Source organism: Monodelphis domestica, chromosome 2 (assembly GCF_027887165.1).
Source record: "Monodelphis domestica isolate mMonDom1 chromosome 2, mMonDom1.pri, whole genome shotgun sequence".
Lineage (NCBI taxonomy): Eukaryota > Metazoa > Chordata > Mammalia > Didelphimorphia > Didelphidae > Monodelphis > Monodelphis domestica.
The window spans coordinates 153,624,390-153,639,532 of record NC_077228.1 but is presented as its reverse complement, the minus strand read 5'-3'; the positions used below and the strand labels follow the sequence as shown (position 1 = coordinate 153,639,532).

Here is a 15,143-nt window from a genome sequence, read left to right as displayed (position 1 = left end):
GAGTTCCATGGTAGGGCACAGCACAGAAGGTAGGCAAAGTTAGGGCATTTCCATGCTAAAAGGGGGCAAAATTTCTCCCACCAAGAGGTGAGCTCATCACCCCTCCCCCACTTCATCTACCTTTCCAGAGTCTGAGCAAGCATGGGACAAACTTCTAAGTTCTAGAAGGCAAACTGGCTGAGGTCAACACAGACTTACCCCTAAGAGAAACTAGACTCGGAACACTGGGAGGCTGAGGAAACGTTGAAATAGGCTGTGGAGCTTGGGGAAAAGGGACAGCTCACAGCAAAATGCCACAGAGAACTGATAAAAGCTCTTGGGCTAAAAACTCTCTAAAAAGCTCTAAACACAGAGACTTGCCTACACTTCACACCCAGACCTCTTCCCAGGCAATCATTAAGTTCTAAGGGGCTGGACCTGCCTGTAAGAACAGCAAGACTAGGGACTCCAGGAGGCTGAGGAAACGTGGAGATAGGGTGCTGGAGCTTGGGGATGTAAGGATAATTTAGGGTCGTGACCTAATCTAAGTTTGATTTTTGGTTGCCAGGGAATATCCCAAATAAAATACCCAAGTCAGTTTGGAAATCTATGGTGGTTTAATCAATGTAGAGGGAAGAACTCAAGGAGAAGAGACAGGGAAGGTATAGGATTTCACCTGCCTGGCCTGTGCCAGGGGGAGTTCAAAGTCCTTCACCACAAGGTTTCTGAAGAAGATCAGAGGCTTCTAAGTGGATAGTGTTTGGAGGGTAAAGGAGGAAAAATCAGCCTAAACTCCAAGGAGCTCAGAGAAGATGCCATACCTGAACTAGGTTACTAGGCTTCCTCCAGTATGGTATCAAGAAAAACTCACCGCTAAACCGGACAATAGCTGCCTCCACACCAAGATGCTAAAAGGCTTAGCATGCTGCCACCAGCCACCTCTCCGCCGCCAAAGAGCCCTGAGCGAGGAAGTGATGCGAAATATATAGACGGTTTTCCATCAATTTCCTGCGTCTCACCTGTACCAATGGTAGCTTAAGCTTGACTTTGGACAGCCCAGGTGTCTGTCAGCTGTTTCTGATTTGTCATTTGCTAGCACATGTCTATCAAAGACCATCCTCCTAGATACTTAATCCTTAAGTATGGGTATAGCCATTCCTGATTTTGTTAGACTAAGTAGGGTGGAGTAATCTAAAGTTCACAGGGAGAGGGGGTGGCTCATAACAAAACACCACAGAGAAATGAAAAAAGCCCTCAGGCTCTCTCCAGTGCTCAGTACAGAGTCTTCCCTACACTCCACACCCAGACCTCTTCCCAGGCGATCTATAAGTTCTTAGGGTCATTAAGAGCACCTGGACACTGCTGAGGACTGGGAAAAATAACCTTTGGACAAAACACTCTCCAGAGCCCAATACAAAGATCACCCACATTCCTCACTTAGACATCTGACCAGGAAAGAATAAGGCAATGGCCACCAACTCCCAGGAACTAAAATCCACAAACACCAAAAAAACCAAGAAGAAAAAACCCAGACTAAAGAATAGACAGCAGAAGATGACAAACAATTAAATACACTCAAACCTTTGGGAAAAAAATGGAAATTGGTCACAAGCTTTTGAAGACTTTAAATCCAAGATTGTCAGAAAAATGGAAGAGATGTGGCAAGAAAATGGGAAACAGTTCAAAAAGAAAATAACAATTTAAAAGACAGGATCTCCCACTTGGAAATTGAAGCCCAGAAATCAAATGAAATAATAAGGAAATTGAAGACCAGAAATGACCTGCTGGAAGCCATGAAAAGCAGGATAGATCAAACCAAAAAGGAAAATCAAAAGATCTTAGCTGAAAACCAGTCATTAAAAATTAGAATTGGTCAAATAGAAGCCAATGCTCTCACAAGACCTCAAGAATTAATAAAGCAAAATCAAAATAATGACAGATTAGAAGTCAACACAAAATATCACATTGAGAGGGTGGCTGACCTTTAAAATATATCTCGGAGAGACAATTTGAGAATCATAGGCCAATCTGAAAACCTGGAAAGAAACAGAAACCTTGACACCATTCTACAAGACATCATCCAAGGAAACTGCCCTGAGGTTCTGCAACAAGAGGGCAAGATAGACATTGGAAGAGTCCATAGATCACCTGCTACAGTAAATCCTCAAGAGACAACCCTCAGGAATGTAATTGCCAAATTCAAGAGCTTCTAAGCTAAGGAGAAAATATTACAAGAAGCCAGAAGAGACGATTCAGATATCAGAAGCACCAATCAGGATTACATGAGATCTGGCAGCCTCCACACTAAAAGACCGCAAGGTTTGGAATACGATATTGAGAAAGGCAAGAGAACTGTGTTTACAACCAAGGACACCTACCCATCAAAATTGACTATATACTTACAGGGGAAAGTATGGGCATTCAACAAAATAGAAGACTTCCAAATATTTGTAAAGCAAAGGCCAGAACTAAACAGAAAATTTGACATTGAAATAAAAAAACCAAGAGAAAAATGAAAAGGTAAATAAAAGAGGGTTCTTATTTTTTTTCTTCTTCTTTAAGGGCCTCAGTAAGGCCAACTTGTTTATATTCTTATATTCTCTATTATAGTAGTTAGAAGAATTATCCATAGATAGAGATTGAGGTACTAAGTGGTTTAAAATCATATATTAAAAAAAAAGAAGAAGAAAGGGGGAGAGAGAGAAAATGGTACCTAGAAACTTAAAGGAATAAGAAAATTAGGATAATCTATATTAGACAAAAAGGCACATGGGAGTGGGAGGGGAAGAATACAACTATAAGAAGGAGAGGAAGAGAGTGCTAAAAGGTAATACTCAAACCTTACTCTCAGTGGAATCAATTTCGAGAGGGAAGATCATCTAGATCCATTGGGGTATTGAATTCTATCTTACCCAATAGGAAAGTTGAGAGGGGTAAACTAAGGAAGGGAATGGGGTGGGGAGTTAGGAAAAAAGGGGAGGAGGGAAAGAAAGGGGGAAGGGAATTTAATAGACCTTAAAAAAATAAAAGGGCAATAAAAAGGGAGGGGGCAGAAAGGGAAAGTGTGGAGGGAATTAATACAAGGGGAGAGTGTGTGGAGTAGCTTAAAAAGACACCAAAAGAAAAATAAGAGAGGAATAAGAAGGAAGGAGGGAGAAAGGAAAGTAAAATAATAGTGCGGATTAGGGTGACTGATTTAAAAACAGAACATTGGTATAGAAGGAAATAACGAAAGAGGAAAGGGCAGGACAAGGAGAGAAAATCAAAATATTCAGGAATACACAGGTAGTAATTGTAACTTTGAATGTGAATGGGATGAACTCACCCGTAAAACTCAAGCAAATAGAAAAGTGCATTAGAAACCAAAATCCTATACCATCTGTTATCTATAAGAAACACATATGAGGAAGGTAGATATGTGTAGGCACATGGAGCAAAATTTATTCATCAATTGAGAAAAAGAAGTCAGGAGTCGCTATCATGATATCTGACAAAGCCAAAGTAAAAATAGATCTAGTTAAAAGAGATAGGGAAGGTAATTACATCCTGAAAAAAGGCAGTATAGATGATGAGGAAATATCAGTATTCAACATGTAGGAGCCAAATGGCATAGCATCCATATTTCTTTTTTTTTTTTTAGTTTAAACATTATTTTATTTGGTCATTTCCAAACATTATTCACTGGAAACAAAGATCATTTTCTTTTTCTCCCCTACCCCCCCTCCCATCACCTTTCCCTCTCCCATAGCCGACTCACGATTCCACTGGTTATCACATGTGTTCTTGACTCGAACCCATTTCCCTGTTGTTGGAATTTGCATTAGAGTGTTCATTTAGAGTCTCTCCTCAGTCATATTCGCCTCCAACCCTGTAGTCAAGCAGTTGCTTTTCATCGGTGTTTTTACTCCCACAGTTTATCCTCTGCTTGTGGATAGTATTTTTTAGATCCCTGCAGATTGTTCAGGGACATTGCATTGACACTAATGGAGAAGTCCATTACCTTCGATTGTACCACAATGTATCAGTCTCTGTGTACAATGTTCTCCTGGTTCTGCTCCTTTCGCTCTGCATCACTTCCTGGAGGTTGTTCCAGTCTCCATGGAATTCCTCCACTTTATTATTCCTTTTAGCACAATAGTATTCCATCACCAACATATACCACAATTTGCTTAGCCATTCCCCAATTGATGGGCATCCCCTCGTTTTCCAATTTTTGGCCACCACAAAGAGCGCAGCTATGAATATTTTTGTACAAGTCTTTTTGTCTATTATCTCTTTGGGGTACAAACCCAGCAGTGCTATAGCTGGATCAAAGGGCAGACAGTCTTTTATCACCCTTTGGGCATAGTTCCAAATTGCCCTGCAGAATGGTTGGATTAATTCACAACTCCACCAGCAATGAATTAGTGTCCCCACTTTGCCACATCCCCTCCAGCATTCATTACTTTCCATAGCTGTCGAGCATCCATATTTCTAAAGGAGAAACTAGTGGAGCTCAAGTATGAAATAGATAGAAAAACTATACTAGTGGGAGACCTGGACCTTCCTCTAGCAGAACTAGATAAATCAAACCAAAACATAAATAAGAAAGAAGTAAGAGAAGTGAATGAAATCTTAGAAAAATTAGAATTAGCAGATATATGGAGAAAAATAAATCGGGACAAAAAGGAATATACCTTCTTTTCAGTAGCACATGGTACATTCACAAAGATTGACCATGTACTAGGGCATAAAACATTGCAAACAAGTGCAAAAGAACAGAAATAATAAATGCAACCTTCTCAGACCACAATGCAATGAAAATAATAATTAGTAAGGGTACATGGAGGGGCAAACAAAAAATTAATTGGAAATTAAATAAGATTCTCCAAAATTGGTTAGTTAAAGAACAAATCACAATGATGAGACATCCTTTCAAAATCAATGGCATGCAGCCAAAGCAGTATTTAGGGGAAAATTTATGTCCTTGAGTTCATATATTAACAAATTAGAGAGGGCAGAGGTCAATGAATTGGGCATCCAAATTAAAAAACTAGAAATGAACAAATTAAAAATCCCCAAATGAAAAACTAAACTCCTGCTCCTTCTGCTGTTGCTTTTCCTGGTTGCTCCTTCTGAGTCTTTAGAACACACTTGCTGGGCAGCTGGTAAAAGCCTGAGTGTGTTTCCTTTAGGCAATAATTAGCCTCCTAACTCCTTGTCCATGTGGCAGGGGAAGCAAGCTGCTCCTTAGTGTTTTACCCCAATGGGGAAGGGGAAGGAAGGTTACTCTTCCAGATGGAAGTAGAATTGCAAACATGGCTCACTCTATGAATTAGCATTGTATTACCTATCTCTAACATCTCCCAGTTTTAGGATTCTTTTTCTTCCTGCCATTACTGGGTGCACTGGTCCTTGTGATTATCTTGCCTGAGAGTCAGGGGTGAATTCATCTCCCTACAACCCCTTGCCATTTATGGGCCTGCCCAGTTTCTAAGATACATCCAATTTGGAATCCTCCACACCATGTTCAGCTAGGAATTCTATCTCACTATGGAAGATCCCAAAGGTATGACAAAAGGAACCTAAACGGATAAGGAAGGAACTGTAAAGAGTCTGTAGGTGAAATTTTCAAGTCTTTTCAGAGTCCATTGTTTTATAAAAGTCTCTATATCTCATTGTAGTTTACTGATTATTTTCTTCAAGATTTAATTTTGTTGTTTTAAGGTCATATATTGATCTGATTAATACTATTCTGTTATACTGAATCATTTTAATCTACTGTGTTTTAGCTATTAGATATATTCTGAACCTTTTCCCTATGACTGTACTGAACAAAATATCATTATAAAAGCCCATTAACAGCCTTTCCTTCCATTTTGCCTTTGTTGAATTGTCACTTAGATGATGGATGCACTCCATCAATCTGGTTAACAACTTTTGGAGAATTTAATGAGCTAATATCTGAAATTGATTTTAAGGGGTCTTCAGACATGATCTTTAGATATTTTTTTTAAATAGCTCTGACTGATCATCTTGCCTGACTCTGAGTTTTTTGTAACAAGAGGTAAAGGGTCCATTTAGTAACTGAAGTGAAGTGCAATTATAATCCCCACCTCTGCATTTGTAAAAATGTAATGGATGAGACATATAATAGTCTCATACTAGAGGAGCCAGGAAGTTGTTCCTAGGGTGTGGTACCCCTGGATGGCTCCCAAGAGGGAGAATCTCTCATTTGTAACTTTTCAGCTTACTCTACCTTTCCACCAGAATGATCTAGATTCACGGTGATATTTTAAGGTTTTCATCAACAGTATAGAGGTTTGTGTTTTTTCTGGGTTCCTCTGCCACATTTTGTAATGATGGCAGTAATAGACTTTTTAAAAAACATCTCTGCCAAGGTTGAAAGATTTGCTACATCTAAAAAACTTGTGACAAGTATCCATTAGCTTCTAAGGTTGTGTTTTTTTTTTTTAATGTCACAGCAGACTCATGTGAATCCTTTATAATAGTGGGTTTGCTTGCTATTGTCATTAACATTTTGGCGAATTTTAATTCTTCTTGAATGTGCATTACCTGCATTACTACTGTTTCATAAATCTGTTACTTTGTAAAAAAATCAGTTGCACTTACACTGTGGATCATGGCCAAGTATTTGATTTTTTAAAATTTTTTTTATTGTTTTTGCTTGCATGTGCAATATAGAATTTGAAATTTATTTTTTTCTCCTTTTTGTATTTGAAGCACATGTCACCAGTATTGAGAAGATTTTCTTTATCTTTTTTGATTTTGCAGTAATATAAGTTTAAAATACATTTGCCCTAATGTCAATGCATACTGCAAAAACTTTAGACTATAGAAATAATGCCTTTGATTATTTAAAAAATTATGGGACTTTACTTAATGATTCTGTCTGATTCCAGAAGAAGTGAATACAAAAAAAGAGCCATTACACTATGCCAAGAAGCACAAAGCAACCTGCATAGTGCCTTTTGAGCCCAAGGTCAAAGAAACCAACCAATTCCAGTGGTATTGATGAAATTTTGAGCCAAGACAAGAGGAATTGAACTTGTTTGGGGTATGAGGTTGTGGCTGTTTTGACATATGTCTGAGGCAAGACTTCCTCATTTTACATCCTATCAAGCACCTCACTTTGGCTGCCTTCCTGGCTCCCATAATCTAGTCCCTTTTCTGTCTTTCATAGTGTGGCAAACTTTCTGTAGTCCTGGCTACTGAATGGGTAAGTGTATAATTACATGAATCACTTTAATTGTGCCCTGTTAAGGACCTCTGTTATAGGTTTATTTTTCCTTTACTTAGACTTTTTACACATAAGACTTTGATATTTTATATTTCATCCCCAAGTTATTTTTTCTCTTTTATTTGGATTTTTTTGATGTTTTTGATTTTCTTTTGCCAATTGATTCATATACCTCATAACTAAGTCATGCATCCCTGAGTGATCCCTGTGTTTTTCACCATCCTGCTTATGGGGGAATGTGTAATTATCCTGTAATGCGAAGTTTACATTTTTTTGAGAGTAATTTTAGGATAAGAAACATGTTACCTCTCCAAATCCAAAAAGTGAACTGTTTAGAGAAGGTGCCATAATGATGCCTGCACAGATCACATGCTACACCAGAAAATCCAGAGTGAATTTTGGGATATGGTGATTTGAACTGTGTGAGGTGGAATGAATTTGTTTTGTATGTATACTCTTAGACTGAAGGGGACTGCCCCCTAATTGGCTTTTTGTCAATGAGTTTAGCAGTCATTGGTTTTGTTCTCTTTCCCTTTTATCCCCAGATTTTTGTAATTTAAAAGTTTACAAGATCCATTGGACAGACCAGATCTCAGGGGGGAATGTGTAATTGGAAATCTTGTGCCTTTGAACTACATTTCCCAGGAGCCTACTAACTTCCTGTCTTTAAGTGCTGATGGAGACAGGAGGATAAATAAGGTTGTCTTCTGTGGCCAGCTCTTTTGCTTCCTGTTGATGACTGTGGTGGAGTGGGGTTTTTGAACAGGTAGATTAGCTATGGGCATGTGGTTTTATTTTGTTACCTTTTTATTTTGTTACTTCTGGTGATTGTTAGTAAATTTTACAAAAAATAAATGTGAAATTATTGTATATTTTGAGTTTTACAACACAAGGTTTTTGTGGAGAGTGAGCTCATACTTCAAATACAGAGGTAGTAAGGCAACTGTCTGGATAATATGTGTTGTAAAGGGGTGTCTCCCAACTTTTGGTTCAGAACATCCTCATAAAGTTTCATTTCAGTATAACTCTTTGTTGGGTTTTGAGAAATTGTGCATTTCTAGTCTGTAGATATCCCTTCTCAAATTCTTGGCCACAGCTACTAAGTGGATACTGCTATTGATTATGGTTACCATTGGGGTCGCTGACAGTAATTCTGAACCTCTGGACCTGAAGTAGTCATCTGAAGTCTACCCTTTTGGAATTCTCATTTACCTAAAATCAAGAAGAAATAAACACCAAAGAAATTGGGGCTTCATGTGCTCACAACCACCTTTTCCTACTTCTCTTTAGTCAAAGTCCTATCTCACTTATATCCCAAAATGGGAAAAGAGAATAAACAATGATGAGAACTTTTTGTATATATATACTCAGATCTGGTTCAGTTCCTTCTGAGTCACTTTGTTTTTTTCCCTTTCCACAGACAATTAGAAGATTTTCGCCATCCTACATTATGAAGTCCTCAGTAAACATGACTAGAAACTAGCTTCCAAAGTTTTACATATTGGCTTCAATCTTGTCAGTGAATATTCTGTGCTTGCATGCATTTTTCTCCAGTAAGAGAAAATATAAGGAATCTGCCTATTTAAAAAAGGCATATTTGCAATATGTTTTCCCATCTTAATCACCTCTTCTCTTGGATTTTGAATTAAGGCCTCACTTTTGTTTAGGTTAGTTTTCCTAAAGGCTGTACTAGACCCTGAAACATGGTTGATGTATTGCTTGAAAAAATTTAAAGTAGGACTAGGCTAAATCCAACCTAGTTTGAAGTAGCCTGATTCTAAGAATCTTGAAATGGCCATAACTTTAAGATTGTAGTAACAATATCTCTTCCATCCCAGTTTAGGATAATTTATTGGATCTGTTTTCTAACTTGAGGTGACACTTCTACATAAACATGTTTGGTAAGAGCTGCTATATCCAAGGTTAGGAAAGTTGGTAGAATTGCAAATACCCTCTCTCCAGTCATGCCCATTGTTAATCTAAAGGTCAGCAGATCAAAACCAGAGGAAGATAACCACAAAGTCAAAGTTTCCTTTTGTTTTCTTGAGTGAACATGGAATGGGCTGTCTGCTCTACAGTGTGTGGTGATATTTGAATGCTGGAGATGCATGTACTGCCTGCTGGAGATGGAGAAATTTCTGCTTCTACCTACTAACCTTTTTTTTTTGTTTTGTTTTGTTTTGTTTTGACCATGAAGTAAAGTGTTCTGTGATGTCCTAGTTTCTCTAACCCCACTAGCACATCAAGTAGTTTTTTATAGTCTTTGTATTGAATGATGATAATTACTCATGTTTAGTTTGATTTTATAAAAGAAACAAAACTGGAATCCTTTTGTGTCCCATGGTGTATATTTATTTATTTATTAAAACCCTTACCTTCATCTTGGAATCAATACTATGTATTGGTTCCAAGGCAGAAAAGCGGCAATGGGGTTAAGTGAGTTGCCCAGGGTCCCACAACTGGGAAGTGTCTGAAAGCAGATTTGAACCTAGGACCTCCTGTCTCTAGGCCTGACTCTCAATCCACTGAGCTACCCAGCTACCCAGCAAACCTCGCCCCCCCACCTCGTGTATTTTTAGATGTTTGTGTTAAATGTATTGTGGTTTTGCTTGGTATAGGAGTGTTTGAGATGATCTTACCTTCCCAAGAAATATTTCTCATTTAATCTTTTTTTCTTCAGGACTCTGGCTGGGAGTAGAATGGGACAACCCTCAAAGAGGAAAGCATGACGGTAGCCATGAGGGGACTATATATTTTAAATGCAGGTAATTTTTAACTTTATATAAGTGTATTTATCTAGAAGTATAGCATAAAAAGGAAAAAAGAAAAAGAAGCATTTTGGTATTGAGATAAAAATGTTATATTACATATAAAAATATACTGTTTTTTCATTGATTATTCTCCTGTCTGTAGTTGGAAATCTTGTGCCTTTGAACTACATTTCCCAGGAACCCAATGGCTTCCTGTTGTTAAATGCTGACATAGACAGGAGATAAATTGGGTGGTCTTCCATGGCTAGGAATCTTTCCTTCCTGTGTCTGGGCACATGGTTTTATTTTGTTAGTTCTAGTGATTATTAAGAAATCTTATAAAATATAACATTTGAAGTTATTGTATATTAATTTTAATTTTTATACCTGTTGGAATAATGTGCTGCTATTTGTTTTTATTTTGAAAGAAGAGGTAAGAAAGTGAAATGAAAACCAACAGATACAGAATAATTGTGAATCTGTTTATATTTAAACTAGTATCATTCCTAAGAATATCTGCTTTGGTTCTTTTTCTTGATGAGTTCTGAATATGTTATTTCAATCACCTGGAGCTTTACCAAATGAAGTTACCTTTTAAAAAATTGTTAACTCCAAGCTGCTTGCATTAATTTGGTTTGTATTATCTCATTATCCTGATATGTTCTTCTTGTCTTTTTTTGGTAGTTGTGTTTAAATGTGACTCTTTCTCATAAGGTAATATGGCAGACCAGAATTTTGACTATTAAAGAGTTAGTTTTTTTAATGAGTTATTTATTTATTTTTTTGGAACCCTTTCTTCCATCTTGTAATCAATACTGTGTATTGGATCCAAGGCAGAAGAGTGGTAAGGGTAGGCAAAGGGGGTCAAGTGACTTGCCCAGGGTCACACAGCTAGGAAGAGTCTGAGGCCAGATTCAAACCTAGGACCTCCTGTCTCTAGGCCTGACTCTCAATCCACTGAGCTACCGAGTTGCCCAATGATTTATTTCTAATCATTATCATGTCCCAATATTGCCTCACCATAGAAATGGTGACTTGTATCTCACAGTTTCTTAAGAAAGAAGCTCAATTAAGTAAAACAAATTGACACACTTTGCGGAGAATATACCTCATTCTGCACAGAGATCACTGCTTCTCAGCCACAAGTAGGGAGGTGTGCCCCATTATCAGCTGTCTGACTTGAAGATTCACTACATTGGTCCTCTACTTAAGGTCTTTCTATGTGACTTTCCTTTAAGCTATTGTATTCAATATGTATATCGTTCACTTAGTTCTCCTTATTTGACTCATAATCTATTCATACTAATTGGTTTACATTTCTCTGCATTCCTCATATTCATTATTTTTTGGTATAATATTATTCAGTTTCACTCATGAACCACAATTTATTCAACCATCCCCCCCGTCATGAGGCATCTACCTTATTTCCAGGCTTCTGCCAGTACAAAATATTTTGCTATAGTTATCCCTCACCTATTGAAGGAGTTACATTCTACAGGACCATCCCCCCCTCCCGAAATAGATGAAAATCCACAAAGTAGCAGCATTATATTTACTTTATTATTTATAGATAGATATATATTAAGGCTTTATAATCCCTTCCCACTCTACTATAAACCCTTTCCACAGTTTTATTAACCTACAGTCACTGAGCCAGTTAGCTCCCAGGATATAGGACACAGGGCTGTGGTAATTAGTCACCTTTCATTCCATCAGCCAATAGTGTGCCATCATATGGAATTAGATATATTAAGAAAACAACAACACTGTGAAGCCGTGATAAGTAAATCACAATATAGTGAGGGACAACTGTGTATGAAAACTTTCCTTTTGCCTTTTCTTTGGAGTTATTTAGTAGGTTTTCTATATAACATGCTCAGAAAGAGATGAACCGCCTTTTACTTTTATTTTCAATAACTTATTCTTATAAATTTGAATCAGTTTCCTGTCTTAGAAAAGAGCCTTTTATAAGAAAAAACTTGCTGCAAAGATTTTTTCCCTGTATTTCTTACTTCTTTTCTAATTTGACCTACATTGTGTGTGTGCATACAAACTCTTTAATTTTATGTAATCAGAATTATTCATTTTACCTCCTGTGAACTTTTCCCTTATCTATAGATCCAACAGGTAATTTCTTCAGTGATTCACTAATTTATGATATCTCCTTTTATGTCTAGAACATGTACCTATTTAGAATTTCTCTTAGTATTCAGTGTGAGATACTAGTCTATACCTAGATTCTGCCCCAGATTACTTTCAACTTTTTCCTTATAGTTTTTGTTGAATGGTGAGTTTTCACCCCAACAGGTGAGGATCTTTCAGCTCATCAAACAGTAGGGTATTCTGATTTTATTTAGTGTGTACTTAATATGTTCCACTGATCAATCTTTTTATCTCTCACCCAGTACTGAGAGAGAGAGAGAGAGAGAGAGAGAGAGAGAGAGAGAGAGAGAGAGAGAGAGAGAGAGAGAGAGAGAGAGAGAGAGAGAGAGAGCGCTAGTAGTTTTGGGCATGTTTATAGGCAGTAGGGATGGTATCAGTAAACAAGGAGAGATTAAAAATACTTGACAGAGGGAGTAGCTGGGTAGCTCAGTAGATTGGGAGCCAGGCCTCAGACACTTCCTACCTGTATAACCCTGGGCAAGTCACTTAACCCTCATTCTCTAACCCTTACCACTCTTCTGTCTTGGAACCAATTCATGGTACTGATTCTAAGGTGGAAAGTAAGTTTTTTTTTTTTAAACAAAACAAAACAAAACTTGATGGAGTAAGGATGATGACAGGAGTAGTCTGTTGAAGGAGGCTAGATGGAATGGGATTACTTGAATAAGCAGAAGAGTTAGAGCTGCAGATAGGTGACATAGCAGGAAGGGAAAAGATAATTTGGGGGCAGATAGAAGTTATCAGGCCTAGCCATTTGCTGCCTTCTCTCAAGGGACTGTAAGAATTTAAATTATGAGAATGACCTCAAATTAATAATTTTATTAAATCAAAAGTAATAGGAGAAAAGATGGAAAAATAGCAGAGAGATATACAAGGTCCTTTCCTTATTGCTCCATTTAGGTTGCTATCCTTAGGCCACCATTAAAGGCCCCCTAGCTACACTCACAGGGAAGTTCAGTCAGTAACAAACATGAAAGAGAAGAGTGTGAAATCCACTCTTGCCTCAGTTTATTCTCTGCCCACAAACTCTCACAAGTGATGTCTCAGAAGCCAACCATGGCTCTCTATTTTGCCTATGCTGCCCAGGGGGGAAATCCAGGATTTGTTGCCAGGAAGATCACCCTGCTCCACCTGAACTCATGACCTCTTGTCTGTACTGTCACATTTTTTCTGATTGCTCTTCTAAAGATGTGATTCATTTCATCCTATGAATTCCTGGCACATAGTCCTTGCTTCTGTGGCTGAATTAAAACTCAGGGTCATGTAGGTTATGCAGGGAAGTAGGGATGCAGAAACGCAGGCAGGGCAACATCCCATTTATGACCCCAGGAGATTGGTATAAATTCCCTTCACACAGGACATTCTTTTATCTCTTATAATGATATATGCAGGAATTTTCCTTTGTATCTTCTTACTTTTGTGGGAAACTCCTTGAACAAAACATTTACCATAGATATGTCCATTTTCTCTCCTCTTACTTTCTTATTAGCCCCTTATAAATCATCTTCCAACCTCATCCTTCCACTGAAACTGCTCTCTCCAAAGTTAACTAGTGATCTCCGAATTGCCAAATCCAGTGCTCTCTTTTCAAGTTGTAGACTCCTAGGATAGAGAGAAGTCATTTGAGGAGGATAGAAGTTGCTTTGCCTGGTCCCTTGTTGCCTTCTCTCAGCTTCCATGGGCAGCAGGAAATGGAGGATATACAGTCAAAGGAAGGTCTGACTCCTCTTTTTACTCAGGGCTGGAGATAAGGTTGGTCAGTGTAACTGTCCAGCAGCTATAAGATATTCTTGCATGGGTTGAGCACCTGAAAGGGAAGCTTTATGATGGGTGGAAGGGTTTAAAGATTGTAGGAAAGACATAACGAGAGAAAAGAGACACATATACATAGAATTCTTCAGCATGACATTCAGCCTGGCTGGACCTGCTCTGATGGTGAGAGAGCATCTTTTCTTTTTTTGGTCAGACATGTAGACTGGATTTTATTGAGGTTTCAAGGAATGGGGGACTTGGGCTTGTTAATCAAACAGGTGACATGGCAGAAAAAGTAGCATCATATTGGTAATGAACAACAAGATAAAAGAGCCTGATCCTAAAACAATGGAGTAGCCAACACCCAGACCAGAAGTTCATTTGAAAGTCCCTCTTCCTTCAGCACATTGCCCCCATCTCATGCTGTGAATCTTAAAAACTACTCAGACTGTACCTTAGAAGATTTGGTCTAGTTATTCCCTTATTGTAACAATGGAGATACTTGGTCTAACAAGAATCAGGAATGTATTGGGAACTTTTAAAATTACTCCACCCTACTCAGACAGTGTCTTAGGGGAAGATAAATTTGTAAACTCCTGATTGAACAATGAAAGCTCCTAACTCATACCTTATAATAAAGCTAGAACGTTAAGCTAGGTCTATTTTTAGATCTAATACAAAAAGGTGTTAAGTACCTGTAAAGGTTAAATTAATCACAAAAAGGTCGATTAATTTACAAAAGGCAAGCTTAACAAAGAGGTGTGAAGTACTCAGAAGATATAATCTAACCAGAGAAGGTGTGAACTTAAAGAGTGGTGAAAACTAAGAATGGACAGTCCTGGAAAAAAGCATCTACTGTTATTGGTAGACGTGAAAATTTAGGGGAGGTGACATAAGAGAAAATTTTCTTTATAGGAAGGGTAAAAAGTCAGTTCAGAAAAATTGGCGTTCAGAAGATTCAGTGGAGGACTGGAGCTTGCTTGGAGATGGTCTTGTGGTAAGTAATAAGACTAACTCGCTCTCCCTTAGGCTCAGGGAGGCCACTTTGACCTACGCCTTTAACTACTGCTTGACTCAGCCTGAGCCAGAGCAGTTTAAATTAATTCTCTCTCTCTTTCTCTCTCCCCTTAATTCCTTTCTCTCTTTATTAATTAAAATCTCCATAAATCCCCAGCTGACTTGGGTATTTTCATATTTGGGAATTTCCCATGGCGACCACTTATTTTAGATTTTAAGTCAAAACACTAAAATTATCCTTA

At 38.0% G+C, this 15,143-nt stretch overlaps 1 protein-coding gene across 12 annotated transcripts in view; it reads left to right on the top strand.

Moving 5' to 3' along the window:
• The window catches only part of TBCE (tubulin folding cofactor E), a 142,605-nt gene that overhangs the window by 16,889 nt on the left and 110,573 nt on the right, over positions 1-15,143 (top strand). For 7 of the 12 annotated variants that reach the window (XR_008916251.1, XM_056816111.1, XM_056816116.1 and 4 more), the window contains one exon: positions 9,900-9,984. Coding sequence is in view for 10 of the 12 variants with exons in the window: in XM_056816111.1 (XP_056672089.1) it covers positions 9,900-9,984 (85 nt within the window). In the remaining 2 variants the exon portion in view is untranslated. Of the gene's footprint in view, positions 1-7,162; positions 7,199-8,805; positions 9,121-9,899; positions 9,985-14,799; positions 14,882-15,143 lie in introns of those variants that run through there. The other 5 variants (XM_056816114.1, XM_056816112.1, XM_056816113.1 and 2 more) reach the window with 4 other exon arrangements.